The sequence below is a fragment of the Leuciscus leuciscus genome (assembly GCF_965113295.1).
Source record: "Leuciscus leuciscus genome assembly, chromosome: 18".
NCBI lineage: Eukaryota > Metazoa > Chordata > Actinopteri > Cypriniformes > Leuciscidae > Leuciscus > Leuciscus leuciscus.
In genome coordinates, this window is record NC_138742.1 from 16,110,505 (window position 1) to 16,130,177 (window position 19,673).

Below are 19,673 nucleotides of genomic sequence, written 5' to 3' on the forward strand. Positions count from 1 at the left end.
GCCATCACAGAAACAAATTATGTTATGAAAAATTATATTTTAAATTGTAGTAATATTTCACAATATTAATGTTTTTCAATATTTTTAATCAAATAAATGCAGCCTAGGAGAGAATAACTTCTTCCAAAAACATTGTTAAAAAATGACCGTTCCCAAACTTTTGAACATGTTTAATAAAACAGGGAATTGGATTGCATTGTTGTACTGTAATTGTCTTGTTGGGTGAAACTAGGATCTAAAGTGATGCTCACCCTCTTAAATGAACTCTTATGACTCACTGGCTCCACTCCGTCACCAACGCCAAGATAAACCTCAGACGGCTCTGCAGATGCTTTGAGGTTTGGGAAAGTCCAGTTCTTTGTAGGCCCCATTTTCATAGGTGCTCCACAGATATCAGTGCCTGAAAAGATAAATCAAAGCTGAGAAATGGAGGGGAAAAACACCCCCTGGAACTCCTTCCAATTAATTCATGCATGATCATTCTTTATTGAAAACTCCCATAACTGATTAAACATAAATGACAGCTAAAGTATTATATACCTTCATGAACGATGTTTACAATCTGGCTGGATGGGATCTTGTTCTCCAAAATGCTGGTGTGATGGTCCAAATCCTGACCCCCCATAAAATCCTCTTCTAAACATGACAACTCTCTCTCCAAAGTCCAGGCCTTATGAGGCATTTTCATCCCTGAGCCATGTTTTCCCTGGAGATGAGAAGGGTCACACTCCCCATGGGCCTTCCCTTTGGGAATGCTTTTGCAACCAGCATTTGCACTATAGTCAGGAAGAGGGAAGGTGCCAATGCCACTGTCAAGGGTGTGTGTAGAGATTCCAGATCCTTAAAAAAAAAAAAAAAAGTATATTGAATATTATATAAATAATACATGAATATATACATATAAATAAATGTATGATTATTATATACATGAATATTATATACATGAATATTATTTATGCATGTATGTAGGTAGGTAGGAAGGAATGATTGTGCTTAATGTATAGTAGCACTGCATGACAAAGGATCATACGCTAAACTCACTCAAAGTACTGCACTCATCCAGAGTGAGTAAAAGGGCTCGCAAAATCACTCTGGACCCGTCACACCCAGCACACTTTCTGTTTGAACTGTTACCGTCTGGTCGACGCTACAGAGCACCGAGCACAAAAACAACCAGACACAGGAAAAGTTTCTTTCCCCAGGCCATCTACCTCATGAACACTTAAATGTTCCCCTACTGTGAAACAAACATGTGCAATACTTCCCTCAGACATTTCATTATAGCACCTTATAACTTTATATATATTTATAATTTATTTATAATCTTTTATTTCTATTTTATTTTTATTTTTTTCTATTTTTTATTTATACTTATGTTACTTGTCACTTGTCTTGTCACTTTATATTGTATGTGTACTGGAAGCTACTGTCACCAAGACAAATTCCTCGTATGCGCAAGCATACTTGGCAATAAAGCTCTTTCTGATTCTGATTCTGATTCTGATTCTAAACTTTCAAATAATGCTTGCCACACATCTGTTGCTGTGTGACTCACATATGGGAGCCACAGAAATTCAGACGCACCTAGATTATTCATCATCAGTGACAGGTTAAAACCCGTTTTTGTTGCTACATGCTAACCAATGAAAATTCCTGCCTCTGGAAACATTGAAAGCCATGATGTCATGCATTGTAATCATGCCTTACCTGCAAAATGTTCATGATGAATCGTCTCAGCCAGGTTCTCATCTGATGTGATGTCTTTGCTCAGTAACGCAGAAACCTGTGAAAAAAGTATAGTCAAGTTAACATTAAAGTACTTTTAAAACAACAATGTACATTATATTCATGAATTTCACTTTTTACCTTTTCCATGTCATCACTGCTTCTTGTCTGACTAGCAATGCCTGCGCTCTGGTGACTGAATACAGGTCTGGATTTACAGTCAAACGAGAGGCGTCGATGTGCCATACTGATGCCACCAGTGTCCTTTCCATCAACCCTTATAGAAGAATCAGAATTAAATTGATGTGAAAATACTGTTCATTGTTTGTCAACAGTATATTAAAATTTCAGTCTGTTCCTCAGAAAAGCTTCAGAGAAAAAAAAAAAAAAAAAGAAGAAAAAAAAAACGTTTAGTTTCAATGCGAGTACATTTTTAAATTTGGGTTGAACTCTCTCTCTAATTTGTTAAGCCATATGCAGAAGCCGAGCCAATATGACAGCTGACTCACAAGTCATATTCAAATAATGTCTCAAAACACATTTTCTCACCTTACTCATTCATCAGTTATTTCAATTAACCTTTATCATCTGAAAACCAGCACTACAACTCTGCACTTAAAGGTTAAGTTCACATGGAATTTATGTTGTCTTTGACTTCTGGGTTGCTTTTATGATTCATGCATGAAAAGAAAATGTCTTAGAATAAAAACACTGAAAATACAACTGAAAATATTATACATAATAATAAACTAATTTATATATTATACATTTATATGCATTGTACCAAACCAAATGGGACTTGGCAAATACATTTTTTTGTGGAATTTCCTGCTTGAAATGCCATGCCATCTTTAAAATAAATTTCTAAATAAAATCAGTTACTGTATATGTTGTTTTGTACTTACCGGTTTAGCAGTTGCTGCATGAAGTTGTCAGATGGCACTCCTCTGTACATAACAGACAGCTGGCCTTGGGCTTGGTCCATCACCACCTCACAGGAATGTCCCTTTCCTTGTCGGTCCAAGGCCACTCCATTCACATAAGCCCGTTCTTCTTCAAGAGCTTTATGCAAGCCCTCCGCCTTCTCAATCAGCATAGAAATGTTTAGGCTCTCACTCTCTGGTTTCTTCACAGCCCCCTTGGAATCCTTGCCCACCGAGGATATATTGAGTTTCCATTCTCTCTTATCATCTTTCAATTTCGACGTTTCTGGTTTACGGCTAAGAGCTGGCAACTTGCTTTTTCTCAGACCAAACCAGTTGGCAATTCCATTGGAAGCTTTTTGCTTGACCTCAACCATTTGCCCTTTATCTTGCTCTTGCAGTTTCAGCATATTTTCCTCAATGCCCTTCATGACCTTCTGCTCGATAGAAGACTGTGGGCTGGGGGCAGAGTGCCTCTTTTCTTCAACGGGCTCTACCGGCCTTGGTGGAGGAGGAGGAAGACTCTCTCCATAGGAAGAATTCTTCTTCTTATTGGCCCTGAGATGGCTTCTGTCCTCAGATTTGGACATGTACCTCTGAAACTCTTGAGTAGGCTTCCCATCTCGGTTCATAGAGGGTGGCACAGTTTTAGTTGGTGATTTGAGTGGGATTTTATTGGGGCTGCCACTCTGGGGACCAGTGACATTTTTTGCATTATACGAAAGGCTATGGGGTGTTGTATTCTTAGCATAGCTGCGCAAAGCCTGCGCAGCCTCTAGGTTAGTAGATGGTGGGTGCATCTTAGATTTTGGGCTTTCTTGCTTGGCTAGGAATGTTCTAGAGGATTCATGTTCAAGTTTGGAGACTAATGTGCTAGACGGAAGAGACCTGACAGCTTGCTCAACATGCTGAAAGGCTCCTTGTTGTTTCGAAACTGCACCATCAAGATGAACTGAATGGTATGATTTATCTTCAATGGAATCTGTATTTTTAGGAAGTCTATATTCTCCTGATTTACAATCAGAGTTTCTGTCAGCAGTTTTGCTTTTATCGGTAGTTTGTGTTGGTATGCTTGCAGCAGACTGAATTTCTTTCTTCTCTGCAAGCGGAGGACAAGCTGTGTATTCCTCCGGGTTCCTCAACTTGCCAAGTGCAGCCAGTCGTTCTTTAAAAGAATGACTTGATTCACCTGAATGTCTACCAATCCCTGATTTCTTAGGAACAGGCGGTGGATCATTCCTTTTAAAAGGTGATTCGGAGCTCTGTGAATCATTATCAACCATTTCGCTTTTCTCTTGGCTCCTGGACCTCGTGCTAATCCCACTTTGAGCCTTCTGGGATGATGACTGGCTAGGCAGACTGCGATGATTGACTTGCTTATGCCACACCGGGCTCTCCGAGCTGTCCTCTTGGTCTGAAGAATCAGACTCAGGTGAGATATCCTTCTGCTTGAAACTCGTTGGTCTCTCTATACCAAACTTTGTCTGCTTTCCTTTCACGCCTTCATTAACTGGGCTGGAATTTTGAAGAGATGAGCTCACTTCTCCAAGCAGCTGGGATACATCGGTGCCACACGTTTTGGAGATATCCGAGACGTTTTCATAGAGTGGAATTTTCTGAGGGGTCTTTTGAACATGAGAACTTTGTGCAGGTTTGGCTACTCGACTTGTTTTAGGGATACCACAGCCAAGTTCTTTTGGCAATGGTGCAGGAACATCATCAGGTTGGGGTGGAGAAGTTGGAGCAGAGTGGGACTCTGATTTAGAAGGGGGCAGCTGTCTTTGCCTCTCTGTTGTGGTGGCTTTTCGCGTGGCTACAGGCGAATTGTGCACCTCATAGTTGTTGCTCCGGCAAGGAATCTTTGAGCTACGAGTCAACTGAGGACTGAGACGAGGTGGAGCAGGTAATGCAGTACGTTCTCCAAGAGTGGGTATTTTAAGGAACTTGAGCAGTTTGGAGGGCGAGGCCTTGACCTCTCTAAGGCAGGAAACTTGATTCGGGCTGACCGTAACTTTCGATCTAATGGACTGAGGGTCAGATGGGGTGTCTTTCACAGGGACAGAGATATCATCCAGTACTTTTGAGGCAGTATGATTTTCATTGGGAGAAAATAACAGACCTTTGTGGACTGGTTCAATGCTGTCCATCTCACAGTGTGTATTTTGTAAATTGTCTTTGAGTCCAAGAGTAGGCAGCTTTGAGGTGGCTATGCTGGCTTGACAGACACAGTCAGTGTCTTCTTTCGTTGCAAACTCTTCTTTCTCAAGTCTTTGTGGCGCTACAGCGTTTAAGTGCTTCAAGTCAGAGTCCAGCAGTGCCACATCAATTGTGCTATCATCACAAATCGTCTCATTGCAGGTGCTGCTGCTTGATCTGTTGGACTGAGATTCGAGCAGAAAATCAGATAACCTATTCTTGTCTCTTGTTTCTACAGATACATGACCTGAGACTCCTCTGGGCTGATCTCTTTCTGAAATGGTTAATCTTGAGTATGATTCAGGGGCTTCTAATGGGTGGGGATCATTCGGTGGGTTAAGACCTTGCTCTGCTGAAAGAATGGACATATCTCCAGATGCCCTATTTACAAACAGTTCACTTGTACCTGTGGCAGGTTTCACGAGACTCTGCATTTCCATGTTCTCTTGGAAATCGGGCCGAGCCAAATTGAGGTTATCGATGGTAATGGGGGCTGAAGTGCAACAATTGTGGCTACTCTTGGCTAAGCTGACTGAATCTTTATTGGACAGCATCAAGCATGTGCTACAACTACCACACTTTACATTACTGTGCTCTCCTCCATTCAAATGCTGATGTGTGCAAACATCAGGGCAGGAATGGGAACAATGTGCTTTGGGTGCATTGCACCTGGATGAATTGTCTCTGCAGGCTAATACAGCCTCCTTAGAGGCAAGAGCCTGGCTGTAGTCACAGATCGAGGGAATTCCAGAGGAACGATGGTACCGAAGCGGATCAGTTTCTTCAAGCTTACGGAGGACCTCCAAAATGTGTGCTTTCTTCTTCAAAAACGGAGACATGGCCTCCATGGACGTGGATGAGCCTTGGGTCTCAGGTATGCAATTTTGTGCACATTCGCTGTTGCCCTGTGGAACCAAAATTATAAGGATGAGGAAAAGTTGTCATAAAAAACAGATTCGACAAAGACTTTGTGTACGGCTTCTACCTTGGCCTGTGCAGTCCTCTGAGCCTCAATCACTTTGTTAGATTCACTGTGCTGCAGCTCGCCGATGTGCTCCAGACAGGGTCCTGGCTGCTTTGATAAGACACATCAGGTAAGCTTTAAGCTTCTTATTATATGAATCAATTACTGGTTTATGCAAAAAAATTATCACAAGTATGCATGCACAACAAAGATATTTTGCCTGTTTACAGACAAAATCCTTGAGGTCACAAGAAAATAAAATGCTGCCCAAACAGACCAGGAAAATTAAACAGGAAGAGGTTAATTGAGCCATTTTCTTCATTTTGCAAACAAACCTAATAGGACATCCCTGTGGAGTTTGAAGAATGTTTTGTGAAAACATCCACTTTAAACTAAAATAGGTCTTGCACTATGCATTTTTCCATCATATTTTGAAGGATTTAATCATTTACCTGCGTATGAACACATGCTTGACTGTGCAATTTCTCCTGCAGGAGCTCACACAGTGTTCTGTTCTGCCTCTCCAAATCAAACACACGCATTTTCAGCTTAATGCATTCCTCTCTGAGATCCTAAAAGAATAATTTATAGCATAAAATGTTAAAAAATATATACCACTTATAAAATATACAATAGATATATTTAAAAATCATTATCAAAAATGTAAATTAAATGAATAATAAAAATAAAAATAAATTAAATATAAATAAATCTTTAGACTTTGCAGTTCAAATAAAGTTTTTATAGATATGTTCCTGATGCAAAACCACACAGTTTTTACCTTTTGATTGAGTAACGCTTGGACAACATGGTTGGCCACCTAAAAACAAACACATTAATTAAATATTACACTTTTTATGTATCATTTGACTAACGGTTTTGACTAATGAAATCATTATCTGACTAAAGGCCCTGATATACTCACATTATTTATATAGCACTGTATACAATAGATTGTTTAAAAGCAAGCAGCTTTGCAGTATTAAACATAAAAAAACTTTTAAAAAAACTTACAGTACTTCTTTCAATTAGAATTACAATTTCTACTGTAAAGCTCTCCAGTGTATCCATGTTTTTACTCGCGGACGTCTGACCTCGACAGACTGAACAGAAGAAATTAACTGAAGAAGATTTCCACGTCAAAGAAGCCGGATCCTCAGAGCACACCTACCTATGGCATAATCGTCATGGACCAATGGTAGTACGAAGGTGTTTACCAGCAAGAGCGAACTTTCAGAAGATTTGCAAGCTGTTTCGAACTCCCGAAACAAACACAAAACGAACTTCATTTTGGTCTGATTATGGAAGAAATGACGCTACACAAGTTTGTTCATCTTCGATTTCACTTGAAGTATATAAGGGCCTTTATGATTTTATTTATCTAATTTTTCTGTCTGCATTAGACAAAACCATTGCAAATCTCCATAGGAAGGCAAATGTATGGCTTGGTAAAAAAACAATATTTAACTCACCTCATCCAAGCATCGCTCATATGCTTCTCTCTGACTCTCGTTTGCTAATGAAAGGGCAGAGTTCTCGGCCTGTACAAAAATAGAACAGTTTAAACAGCAAGTCGAGGAAGAAAAGTAAACAACACGGTATTCTTGGTTAAAGTATATGGCACTTACTTGAAGTTCTCTCACTCGTTCCAGAAGCTCACTGCTACTCTCTTCCTCTAGATAGGACTCAAGATCACCCTCCTCAGACTCAAAGTCCTCATCTACTCTATTTTGGGCCTCTTCCGACATTGTCTTTACCTAACAAGAAGAAAGAGATAGTATTTTTATTTATATATATAAAGAAAAAATAGCCTTTTATTGTGCAATTTTTTTATAATTCCCCCACCCACTACATAAAGTGCTCTGAGTGAAAGAAAAGCACTATGTAAACGTAACAAATTATTATTTCTTATAATATTTCTCAGAGATAAGGTGTCAAATGTTTTTGATGTCAATATAAGTACATTCTTCTGTCCAAGTTTAAAATGCAGGAACAACTACAAGTAAGTCTAGTCAAAATTGTGGCGCTATCAAAACATTGCTTGGAATGTTTGAGCTGCCTGACATGGCAACTGTGGTGGACTACTTGAGTTTGGGATGGGACTGCTTGTTTGACCAACCTATAGAAGATGAGGAAAGTGTTTTGCAAAACTTGTTTGAAGGCAGGTATTATTAAAGTAACCCCTTTGATGTGCTAATGAGCAACACATTACAGACTCCAGAATTTCAGATTCTTACTTTTTAAGCCCTTTGTTTGTATACAATAAACAATTGGTTGAACAACCTGTAAACCAGCTTTCCACACATTCTAGTGCACTTTCTGAGTTGTTACAGAACAAACACACTGCCGGTGAATGGAAGTCATTTTTCTGCCAATTTTAAATAATTCAAAAATGATAAAAATGAAAACTAAAACCAGATTAACAATTTCATTATAGAAAACTGTACGCAAAATATGTGACAAAACTGAAAACGAAATTAAATTATTGAATTAAAATTTTAATTTCTACAGTTCTATGCATCATCCCTGTCAAATTGAAAAATAAAAATGCAGTTGGTGATTTGACATTTCATTTTCACTACAATCCCGAGGCAAGACTGCCAATATTAAAATGAAAGGCAAAATGAAAACTACTTTTTACATTTGAATTTGAATTGTCACTATTAGTGCGTGAGCATTAATAAAAAGCTTTGTAAAAACTGTATTTGCAAAGTCAACCTGTATGCAAATTATATGTTAATAACTGGGTGGGGCTTATTCTGAGAGTGTCTAAGGGTGAATGAGTGAGTGCGGAGCGCGTAAAAGAGTTAGCGTGACTATCAAGTCTTGAGACAGCTGGGAGTGAGTAAGCAGAACTCAAGTCCCTGGCAAATCACATCTTCACTTTAATGGTGTCATCAGAGGGGATTAGACAAAAGAGTACTGAAAACTCTAGAGGATTCCAGCCATCACGCCGTTTCATGACCTACTGACTTACTGACTGGGGCACAGAATTCGATGCTCGCGACCTGCATTCGAACTTAGATGAGAAAAGCATGTTCTATGGCATGTTCTAGTGTGTGCTAAAGAATAAGAGGACTCAAAAGTCTGAGGTATTCTGAAATTAAAACAATGATAATGATTTAAGTGAAATAGTGAAACGAATTGTATAATTGTATAAAGAGTCAAAGAGAATAAAAAAGTCCAATCTGATTGGCAAACCAAGAATTTTGCCCATCACACCAATTTCTCTTTGCATATAAACATCTTTATTTTAATAAATGTAAGGCTGCACTGATATGGTTGATACCGTTGAAGCCCATTCACCAATAGGCTATATTGGCCGATATTAAAAATTAATTTACATTTTGTGATATTACCAATTTTACTTATCGGACCAATTCAAATGAACATTTATCAGCTGAAAACCGATGTGACCAACTGACATATTGTGCAATCTTAATAAAATGTTAACCTTTTGAACTGAAATCAAAACCTCATTTAAACATTCTTCTCGTGTTGAAAAGGCTGATGGCTATCAGTGTTTTGTTGATGTAAACACCCTTATTGTTTCACTATACCACAACAGTAGCCTCCAGTCATCTTCATCCACCCATTCCCAGCACTGCCCTATACCATAAATTTGACCTTCAATATGAACACCGGACGTAGTCAGAGGATGGACTATCATTGCAAAATTGAATCTAAAAATCAATATGTTCATGGGACTCATTCATAATTGATCCTCTAATTATTCGGTGTGCTCATTTATGTGGCAAGCTTATCTATAGACGTCTAACTCTTTGCCGAGTGAATAGCTTAAATGGAAACTCCATATCTGGAAGCAAATGAATACAAAGGCTATGGGGGTCAGAGGGTTGACGGAGCGCAGCGGGTCAGAGAACACTGCTCTGTTTTAACAGTAAAGGATGGCACTACGACCGGCTCCAGGCCACACTATAGAGCTGGTAGTTCCTGTAGTGCCAGGAGGCTCCTTTCACATGACAGATTCTTTTCACAAAGACACAAGGAATAGCCTTCCGACAGAAGATGTATTTGTACCATAACTGTGATACATCAACCCATAAAGAAAGGAAGCATTTACACTTTTCATTCAGAAGACACTTTTATCTAAAATGAAAGTAGATACATAAGCTGTAAATTGTAGCTAAAATATGGAATTTAATTCATTTACAAATCCACAAATCTTACAAACTAAATGTCTTAAAAATATTTTACTGTCAATGTACCAGATGTTTGATAAATAGATAAATAATCCATTTAAAAAAATTATATATATATATATATATTTTTTTTTTATAATATTTATACATTTTAATATATTATAGATAAAAAATACAAATAAATACAATAAAATAACTCACCAAGAAAGGAATATAGTAAAAATCCAAAGCCTTGGGCAAAAAGCCTTAATGAAATTTTATATCTTAAAAAAGCAAGTTAATATGATAGCCCTCTGAAGAATGAATATAGCTGGCGGAGTATAACTAACCGGTATTCCAGGTTAACACTCTTTGTCTTCTCTGAAAAGTAAAACTTACATAAAACAGCCCTCTGAATTTCACTGTGTCACGCTCACGTTCTCATGCGTGCCTGTCCTGTGATAAAGATGATCTTGAGATACAAGGAAGTTAAATCTACATATTATGCGTAAGCGGTGACATTTTGGTTTCACAACATTTGCAATACAGGATTAGCTAGAACTGTGTCATGTCTCTGCTCCATTTTTACCCCATGTTGTTAATGCTTGACCGCTTTCCAATCGCTGGTGGCCAGGGCAGGGCAAAATCTCAAGAGATCACCAGAAGCCTCGACCATCTTTCTTTTCATCTATGAATCACTCACAAGCAATGGAAAATGTATGGGTGAGTAAGCTGATTCTGGTGAAACAGAGCCTCAAAAGCGGTCTTTATGATAATATTGTCAGTGGATAGAGGAGTGTCAGTCCTCTAGAAATTCCCCTCTGCTGCTACTTTTAACCTTCTTCAAAAGAGAGACAACACTCACCATTCCTCAAGAGATGTTTAGACTAACTAAAACTAACATTAGCTACTAAATATGGATCATTATGGTTGAATAAATACATTTTGATAGTAATTAATATTATAATTAATATAATAACTATTTTAATATTATTCTGCATTCATCTTCAAATTCAGGTCTAAATTTAACTAATTAATCTAAATTCATAAAGTCTAATTTTCAGTTTTAGCCCTACCATACCTGGTTTAACCAAACCGCTGAGTTGGCACTCAATTACCTTAACAAGTAATATTAATACAAGGTTTCACCCAAAAATTCTCTCCATGGTGTCCCCAAGACCAGGAATAAAAAAAATAAAAAAAGTCAAACTGCTTTTATAAACATTAACTGCTTTTGAGACAGGGCTGCACGATATTGAAGAAAAGTGCGATATGCAATAACTCATTAAATAATGCAATATTTGATATGCAATATGATAATGCATAGTGTGTAAAATAAACTTAAATTATCTTTAAAATATATATTTAAAATTACATAACCTACATGTTTCACATTCTTTTTGCAGCAGTGTTTTACAAGAAGTGTTATTTTAACATCAGTGTAAACCACATGGTTTAGGGTTTCAGGTAGGCCTACAATAGGTTTATTTAACAACAGAAACTGAATAATCAAATGTAAAAATAAAACACTGCTCAGTTTTCACTGTATTAATTAAATATAAACTGATTATTATTAAAGCTACAAAAGTTATTCAGCCAAGAGCAGTGAGTGATTTTCTCTTTGTCTTTTATTCATGACCCCAGTTATTGCAAGCTGTTGCGATATACATTTGTGATATTTCGATAATTTCTATATATTGTGCACTGCAGCCCTATTTTGAGACAACAGATCAGATTTCAAATCCTGACTAACATTTTGCGGTGATGCTCTTGTATTATTGTCGAACTGTGGTTCTGTCGAGAACAGACGTCCTGAGGGCTACTGGCCTCACCTGCAGCACAATCATTTCTTAAACACAGAAGTACTGTGTTCAGTGCAACAGGGCTAATCCTCTGTGCTCTTGTAAGGATCTAAGCAGATTAGCATCAGTTTACATCTGGCCCTAAACTTAAGGTTGCTGCATACACACTGTCATATCGCTCTGTGCTGGACACGTGCCACAGCCTATCCAGATCTGTACTGGGATCTTTTGTTGATTAAATAGATGAAATGCAAATTGTGTCTTTATTTACTCACCCTCATAAAGTTCCAAACCTGTTATTTGTTTCTTCAAAAACAAAAAGGGAGATTTTTTGAAGAATATTTTTACCACACTTAAATATAATGAAAGTAAATGGGGACTAGGTCTGTCAAGCTCCAAAATTACACCATAAACACAATTCATATATGATTTGTGTGCTATACTCCAAGTCTTCAAAAGCCATACAACACCTTTGTGAAACAAAAAGACTGAAAGCCACAATATGTAACTTTTTTGCTTTAAAAATAGCAAAAATCACTATATCTATGTTATATATATTTTTTAGTTGTGTACTTACATTATCCCGACTATTTCCAACAACTTTCAAACCAGGAGAAATTTGTAATTTAATTTGAGAAACGTCCCGTTTCTTTATTTCCGTTTTGTCGCCGTCAATGGCGTCATATCCGCGTTGTCCCTGGTTTCCGCTCGTACTGCCATGGCAACCAGAGCTATGAACCAGAGCCCTCTGATAGTAACCAAAGCGACTGACGGTAGTTCGCAATGTCTATTTGCACGCTGTTGTTGTTTCGTTCAAACATTATGGACCATGGCAAGCAGACTTTGGATAAAAAAGGAGAACTAAAACGAGAATCAATATCAGCGCGGTGTTTTCGAGATGCCGAGAGCTCCCATAGACAGTATATAAACGAGAGCTCCACGTCCGAGACTTCGACCGCTTCTACATGTACTTTATTAAACAGGTGAGCACATTTACATAAAACTAATCAATGTTATTTAGCTCAACATGATGAAATGTTAGAATATGATCTGTATGTTATTCTAATGTTGATCTAGCTTACTGCTAGTCTCATACAGACAAACTAACACATACATTTCAACACATTCAAATGCAGTTTAGTGTTATAGTGTAATGTTAGACCAAGTGAAACAGCGCTGCGTTACCTCACAAGTTTAATTTGTCTAATAAACTGACCTGTGACTGTGTGTTATAGTAAATAGGTTAGCGACCCCTAGTGGCGAAAAATTCCATACTGTACGTTGAAAACCCCGTATTTACTGATAATCATTCCCTCCGGTGAACTGTTACCTGCTGCAAACAAATCACTGAATCGTTGAGTTGAACGTGAGAAAAGGATTAGTCTGAATCTTGATCAACTGATTTATTTAAAAGATTCAACAACAAAAAAATCACTAGTACATGAATCATATGGACCACTTTCATGATGTTTTTTGCAACATTGACAGTTATTAAACTGAACTGAAACAACACTGAATTTAAATTGAGATGAACAACCACACTATTTCCTCCTGAAATTGAATTTGTTTCATAATTGATTCATTTTATTTTCAGATTCAGTTTTTATTATTTTGAAGCTGCTCTGAAACAATAAATATTGTATAAATCTCTATATAAATAAATGTGACTTTTTTTGTTGTTGTTTTGGAGCTAGACTGCATTATATTGACAGCTCTATACATTAAAAAGAGTGGCTGGAATATGCTTCATAAATTCACCTTTGTTTGTTCCACAAAAGAAAAAGAAAGTCATACAGGTTGGGAACAACATGAGGATGAGTAAAATTTTAGCGTGAATCAGGCATTGAAAGAATCCATATTCACCAACCACTATTTGGAACACCAGGGGTGGACGTATCCGCTATAATATCTAGGACAGTTATAGCCCTACTGTATACCACAGTATAGTGGAGTCGGTTTTAGCGACAAGCAAAAACAGAGGCAAACAAGCACCCATGCCAACAAGATTCTTGGCAGCGCACAAGCACAATGCAAGCCCCTTAATCCACTGATATGCTGTATAGTAAACATAGCAATAAAGCACTGTGGCAAACCCAAAACAGGGCCCCAAACTCATTTGTCTGTAAAGCAGTACATTTATTGAGGCTAAGCTTCTGAGAGACTACTGTTAATGTTGGTAGGACTTATATTCTCCAATACTTCTGAGTCACTGGCTTGGTATGATGCCCAGAGGAGCGAAGTCTACTGAATGTGACTAAGACTAGAAATCAAAGCTCCACTCAGAGACGAAACCCCAACAAAGCCTGGCGGAGTCAGACACCAGAGGCCACTGTCTGTTCTGCTGGATATATCAAACACAAGAGAGCCACTCATATCTGACAATATGAAGGACACAGCTTCTCGAAAGGTTGGACAACTTGATCAAATGATGTAGAGGAGAATGTCTACAATCAGAAAGAAAGACGATGGAGTTTTAGATTGCACACAATGTCAAATGCATTTTTACCATCATGCATTGAACCACTTATGGGCCGATTTGTACAAATGCACAAGGGCATCAATACTAAGAGAAAATCACAACCACATGCCTTTTCATACATGTAATTTATATACTTTTAGCAATTACAAAAAATTATGTTAAAACATTTTAATCTGGTAATAGTATAAACAGTTCCAGACAATTTTAATTCTCCAAAGAAATTTAGTACAAGCCTATTTAACTTAGTCCTTTGTGTCGGTGTGCAAAACCCCCCATATTTCTTACACCAGCTTCAGTTCAGCAATAAGCCATGAATGGATGAATGACTGCCATGGATCTGCTTGTTGTCATTTTGCATATGTGAGGGGGGGCTCGTACAGTCACGAATGATATCTCGAATAATGCAAATTAGGATTTAAAAGAGTGTTGATAAAAAGGGAAAGTAGATGTTGGGGGAGGACCTGCATGGCTCAGAGGGGTGGAATAAAGCCAGTGTGAAGGCAATCAAACAGAAGTAGGGCTCTCTGGGATTCCAAAATGTGCTGGGAGCTCCGCCTCCATCCCCCACACTCGAGGAGTTATTAAGAAACAGCCAATCGGCATCCGAAGAGACGGTCTCTGATTATTCACACCCTGCACAATGGGTACAGAGCCCTCAGACACCTTCATAACCCAATTATTGATCTGTTCGCATGATTTACGAGCTGATAAAATGATCAATCACACCAGAAGAAGAAATAGACAGTCTGCAAATGCATTGAATAGAGTTATAATGAATAAAAGCATTCTGTGGAAAAGCAAACAAACATATAGACATTCCATCAAGTCCCTAAGGGCATTATATTTTCTCTTTGATGTGAATTATTCCCGGGGATAAAGAGTCTCTGAAGTATGGCGAGACAGCTTCTATTCCTGAATGTGGCATTAAATAAATAAAATCTTTAATAATGCAGGTTTATGCAGCTGGGGTAAAGATTTCCATTGCAATTTTCTGTGTGCTTTAAAGATTATTTGGTCCACTTGCTCTGGCTGTCGCATCGGTGACAGCAAAGGCCCCCCAAATGTTTATGGACTGTCTAGTCCTCCATTTTGCTCCAAACATGAAAGGTAAGGCATGCTACTCTGTAGCTCTCAGCAAAGTTACCATGCAGCCATCTGCAGACTCATGCACTATTGTTGTTCCTTTGCGGCAGTGCACCTATCTACACAAAGTGCGTTGTCTCCATCTGCACAGCCTTGACTGCAGCATGAGCTACCTAAACACACTTAAATGAGGACTAAGCAAAAGCTTCAGCTTGTTCAAGGACTACTTTGATTCGCAGACTAACTGTAAATGAACTCCAACCTAATTCTCAATTACTTACAGTTGGCTTGGAGTTAAATAAGATGATCACTCACACCCAAACAATGAGTCCTTCAGGCATCACACTGAAGGATGTACCCACGTTGTCCCTGAACCAATGCAAACAGACTTGTGCTTATTAACATTTTAGCATGCAACTGCTTCTCTAACCTAGATGGCGATGAAATAGACTTTTTGATAGTCCTTTTAAAAATGGCACCAGCTGTTTTTCATGACAAGGAAAACTTGTATGGGTCGTTTCAGCACGCTACACCGGCTTAAGCAAACCGTTTTGATTGATTAGCATACGGAAATGATGATCAGTGCCATGGTGACCGACCTACAGCTTTCAAAAACCTTAATGCAGCAAGGTAATATTGAAAAAAAAAAAAATTCATATAGACTGCTCCAGAACTGTTTGCCAAGGGATAAATGCATAGTTGTTCCACACTAAGCCAAATCTGATATCTAACGGTTCACGAAACACACTCCTGACAAAGTGCCTGCTAACACAAGTCACTGAAATACAGCGAGAAACGTATAGACAGGATTCGACTGTGGCTAAAAAACAGTGTTGCAAACAGCTATGCGTAAAATTACCTTTAATTCCAGTCAGAGCATCCCAGACGTTTCAGTGCAGCCCATGCAAGGCAAATGTGAGACACGGGAGCAGGATCCGCAAACGCCACAAAGAAACCCTTTTGCAATATTTTAGCGTTCCTCCGAGGAAATCCTCCTCACGTTACTCTGGTAGTACATTGCCTGTCCTTAGGCAAGTGCGAGGAAACTGTATCTGCTGTCTGCAGTGGACTCCATGTCCTCCCATTGTTCAAGGGAGTGTGAGGCAGGCATCCTACCCCAATAGACCCAGCCTACTACAACAGCTGTGGGCCAGCCCCCCATCTCTCCTCTGAGTGTCTCTCCCTCCTCCAACGGCTGCAGCTAAACATTAACCCCACAACTGCTGGAGAGGCCATAAAAATAGAGGGGGTTATATTTCAAAAAGCCACCCCGAACAAAGATGAGGACAAGGACGGATATCCGAACAGGCGCAGAAGGAAAAAAAAATGGAGTTACCCAGGCAACTCGGCCCCTTGTCAAGGAGCAGGAGCTTCTTTTCTAAGAGGATTGAGACTGCTTTATCAGACTTGCACTGATTGGATTGCAACTGCAGATACTGTGGAAGTCAATGTAGAGCTGCATGACCAAAACCTGACCTGGATAAATAACACAGTGGCCAAGTGACTAAATTAAAAAAAACTATGAGTAATTAAAAACGAACTGTGAAAAGACAAAAAAAAAAAAGGATCTCATTCCCTTTAAAGCACCACTATTTGAGCTATACGCATTCAGATTGGTGCCTTTGGCCATTTTCTGGAGTGTTCGGACTTGAACGTTAGGATGCAGCATAAAAAAAAAAAAAAGTCCAACTTTTAAAAAAACAATGTTCAGTTTCATTCAGGGGTCCGTTCTTCGTACCTCGCTTGAAGGGATAGGTCACCCAAAAATGAAAATTCTGTCATCATTTACTCACCCTCAGGTTGTTCCAAACCTGTATCAATTTCAACTGAACAGTTCTGGGGCACGATTGAATGGCCTGGTTACAAACTTTCCTTAAAATATTTGTGTTCACCAAAACAAAGAAATGTAAACAGGTTTGGAACAACTTGCGGGTGAGTAAATGATGACAGAATTTTTGGGTGAACTATCCCTTTAATACATCCAAGATGATTTGATAGATACCAGAATTTCTAATTGTGACAAGTGATCTCTAGCTTTTAATTTTTTTCAGAGTCAAGAGTAGCCTATAGTAATTAGCCTATTGTAATGCGAGGAGATCAGCGGACTGTATCGATAAATATTATATTACACAAACAGTCAAAGCAGAACGCAGAGAAGAGAACTATACTTTCGGCTTAAGGTAAACCCCAGACTAGTCAATTTTGAAAATATGTAATTTCGCACATACCTAATATAAAGCTATACACATTCCCTGGGATGGACAAACTAAGCGCATTTACATGCACTTTAAAAAGTTTAAGTTCAGTCGGATTAAAGCAATAATTAATCATAATTATCATGTAAATGCTTTAGTATGACTGAAATTGTACCAACTTGAGAAGTTTGTATGTTCTCGGCATGCCAGCTTCTGTGGCTATTTTCATTAAGAGAAAATTTATGGTAAAACTATATCAAGTTTTTACAATCTATTTATGCTAAAAACTCTAAAACTGCATTTGGTTTAACCTTGTTAAAAATTTCTTCAAGAGTGTTAACGGAGTAAAAAAGGTTTCTCACAGTGTTAAAATCAGCACAATCTAATAAAACATGCTTCAGGGATAAAGGGTTTTGAAATAGGACTAAGCGTCCTATATAATGTGAATGTAGCTCGATTACACATTGTGTCATGTATACTTCGACAGACACACTCTACTTCGCTCTAACTAGATTATAACTGCACATGTATACATGTTTACTGGTAACCTGAGAGGAGATTTTGATACTGTCGAAATCCTCCCCTAATAAAAAACAATCCCTTTGCAATGCACTAAAACCTTATCTAAATATCTCAGTGTTATGGCTACAGGGTTGGTCTATGAGGCCAAAGGGCTGAAAAAGTTCGTCCCTGACTGTGAATGAACCTCAGATCATGCCCTTGCCAGATACTAATTCATATGTGTACGTCTGTAGGAGGAATTCCACCTCAGCTAGTGTTAGTGTCTTCACATGAGTCGACCAAATTGGATGAAATGACCCAAATGCAAGGGGGTCACATGTTGTCTTGGAGTCAACAGTCAAGAGGTGAGAGCTTTCTGGACAAAGGTCCATTGTGATCCTTTAAACTCCACTTTCACGTCTCTAAACACCCAAGAGGGATAGACTTACGGCATTACATACAATGATCCGGATCCATAATGAGGTGCATTGTGACATGATGGTCTTAAATGTCAGGAATTCAGATCAGAGTCTTATTGGGAGGTCGTCTTGGCTTTCCAGTGCGTTACCAATTGACTACTCAGCAATGACATGCAAAGTGGAGCACACTTGAAAGCGTCTGTAAGCCTCAGGTGCCAAGTGACATTAACATGCTTGTAACAGTTCTGCTCAACTACATCTCCTTAAACACAGCTGGACATTTGGCCTAATTAGACAATCTCAAAGGAAGTATTGTAGGCAATTACATTTCAAGACTGTTGATTGAGCCTGACTGGGCAATATCTGACTCACAAACTCACAAATGTTACATAACTACAACAACTCAGTGATTTGATAGAGCTGATAAGGGAATCTTGGATTCTGTGTGGGAGACAATCTTACTGAAGATCTCCTGAAAACCAAATTATATTCCAAAGATGCAGAAAAAACTGAAAAGAAAATATTTTAAAAGATAGGGCTGCATGATATATTAGACCACTTCAGTTGTTTATTATTATATTTTATGTTAGCATCTCTACATTTTCTGCCTATATATTATTATTAATTTAGTTGGTATTATAGTGGATGGATGGAACGAACCAAATAAATAAATATTTTATTGCATTCAATCTGATTTAGTGGATCTCAGAATGAACAGTTATCCATATTTAATGATGTAAATAAAACCAAATTAAACTATTTATTTAATTTACACTATTTATTTACAAAATTACACTATTTATTTTAAAATATCAATCAATACGATCTTTAAAAAGGTTTTTGTCAATGTCAAATCGATGTGATGCTTTCATTTAGGCATCACAACAGTAATTTAACATCTGCTGATTTTAATGATTGATTTTTAGTGTTTTCCTGTTCTTCTTTTAGATAATACCATATAATATCATATATAATAATAATAATAATAATAACAACAATAACAACAACAACAACAATAATAATATTTAATGACTGCCACATGAAAATTTTAATTACTATTACATTTTAATACTGCCGCATCCCTAATAAAAGAATCGCAACACATTTGCTAGTGTTTGGTCCAACTCCATTTGCCAGCAGTTGGTCAATGACAAAGCATTTGGGTGACTCAGGATTAAAGGAATAAATCAGGCTCATGGCAAAAAAGCCCCCATTGAGAGTGAGACAGCTTAATGGGCGGTAAT

The 19,673-nt window shown here is 38.1% G+C and overlaps 1 protein-coding gene across 4 annotated transcripts in view; it reads right to left on the reverse strand.

Moving 5' to 3' along the window:
• The window catches only part of nckap5l (NCK-associated protein 5-like), a 30,000-nt gene that overhangs the window by 2,835 nt on the left and 7,492 nt on the right, over nt 1–19,673 (reverse strand). Inside the window, exons 1-11 of one of the 4 annotated variants that reach the window (XM_082144550.1) lie at nt 16,174–19,278; nt 7,437–7,565; nt 7,281–7,349; nt 6,590–6,628; nt 6,261–6,380; nt 5,830–5,919; nt 2,631–5,749; nt 1,867–2,002; nt 1,708–1,783; nt 541–840; nt 252–400 (exon numbers count right to left, since the gene is read on the reverse strand). In XM_082144550.1, coding sequence (XP_082000676.1) covers nt 252–400; nt 541–840; nt 1,708–1,783; nt 1,867–2,002; nt 2,631–5,749; nt 5,830–5,919; nt 6,261–6,380; nt 6,590–6,628; nt 7,281–7,349; nt 7,437–7,556 — 4,218 coding nt within the window. In that variant the 5' untranslated portion in view covers nt 7,557–7,565; nt 16,174–19,278. Of the gene's footprint in view, nt 1–251; nt 401–540; nt 841–1,707; nt 1,784–1,866; nt 2,003–2,630; nt 5,750–5,829; nt 5,920–6,260; nt 6,381–6,589; nt 6,629–7,280; nt 7,350–7,436; nt 7,566–10,172; nt 12,247–16,173; nt 19,279–19,673 lie in introns of those variants that run through there. The other 3 variants (XM_082144551.1, XM_082144552.1, XM_082144549.1) reach the window with 3 other exon arrangements.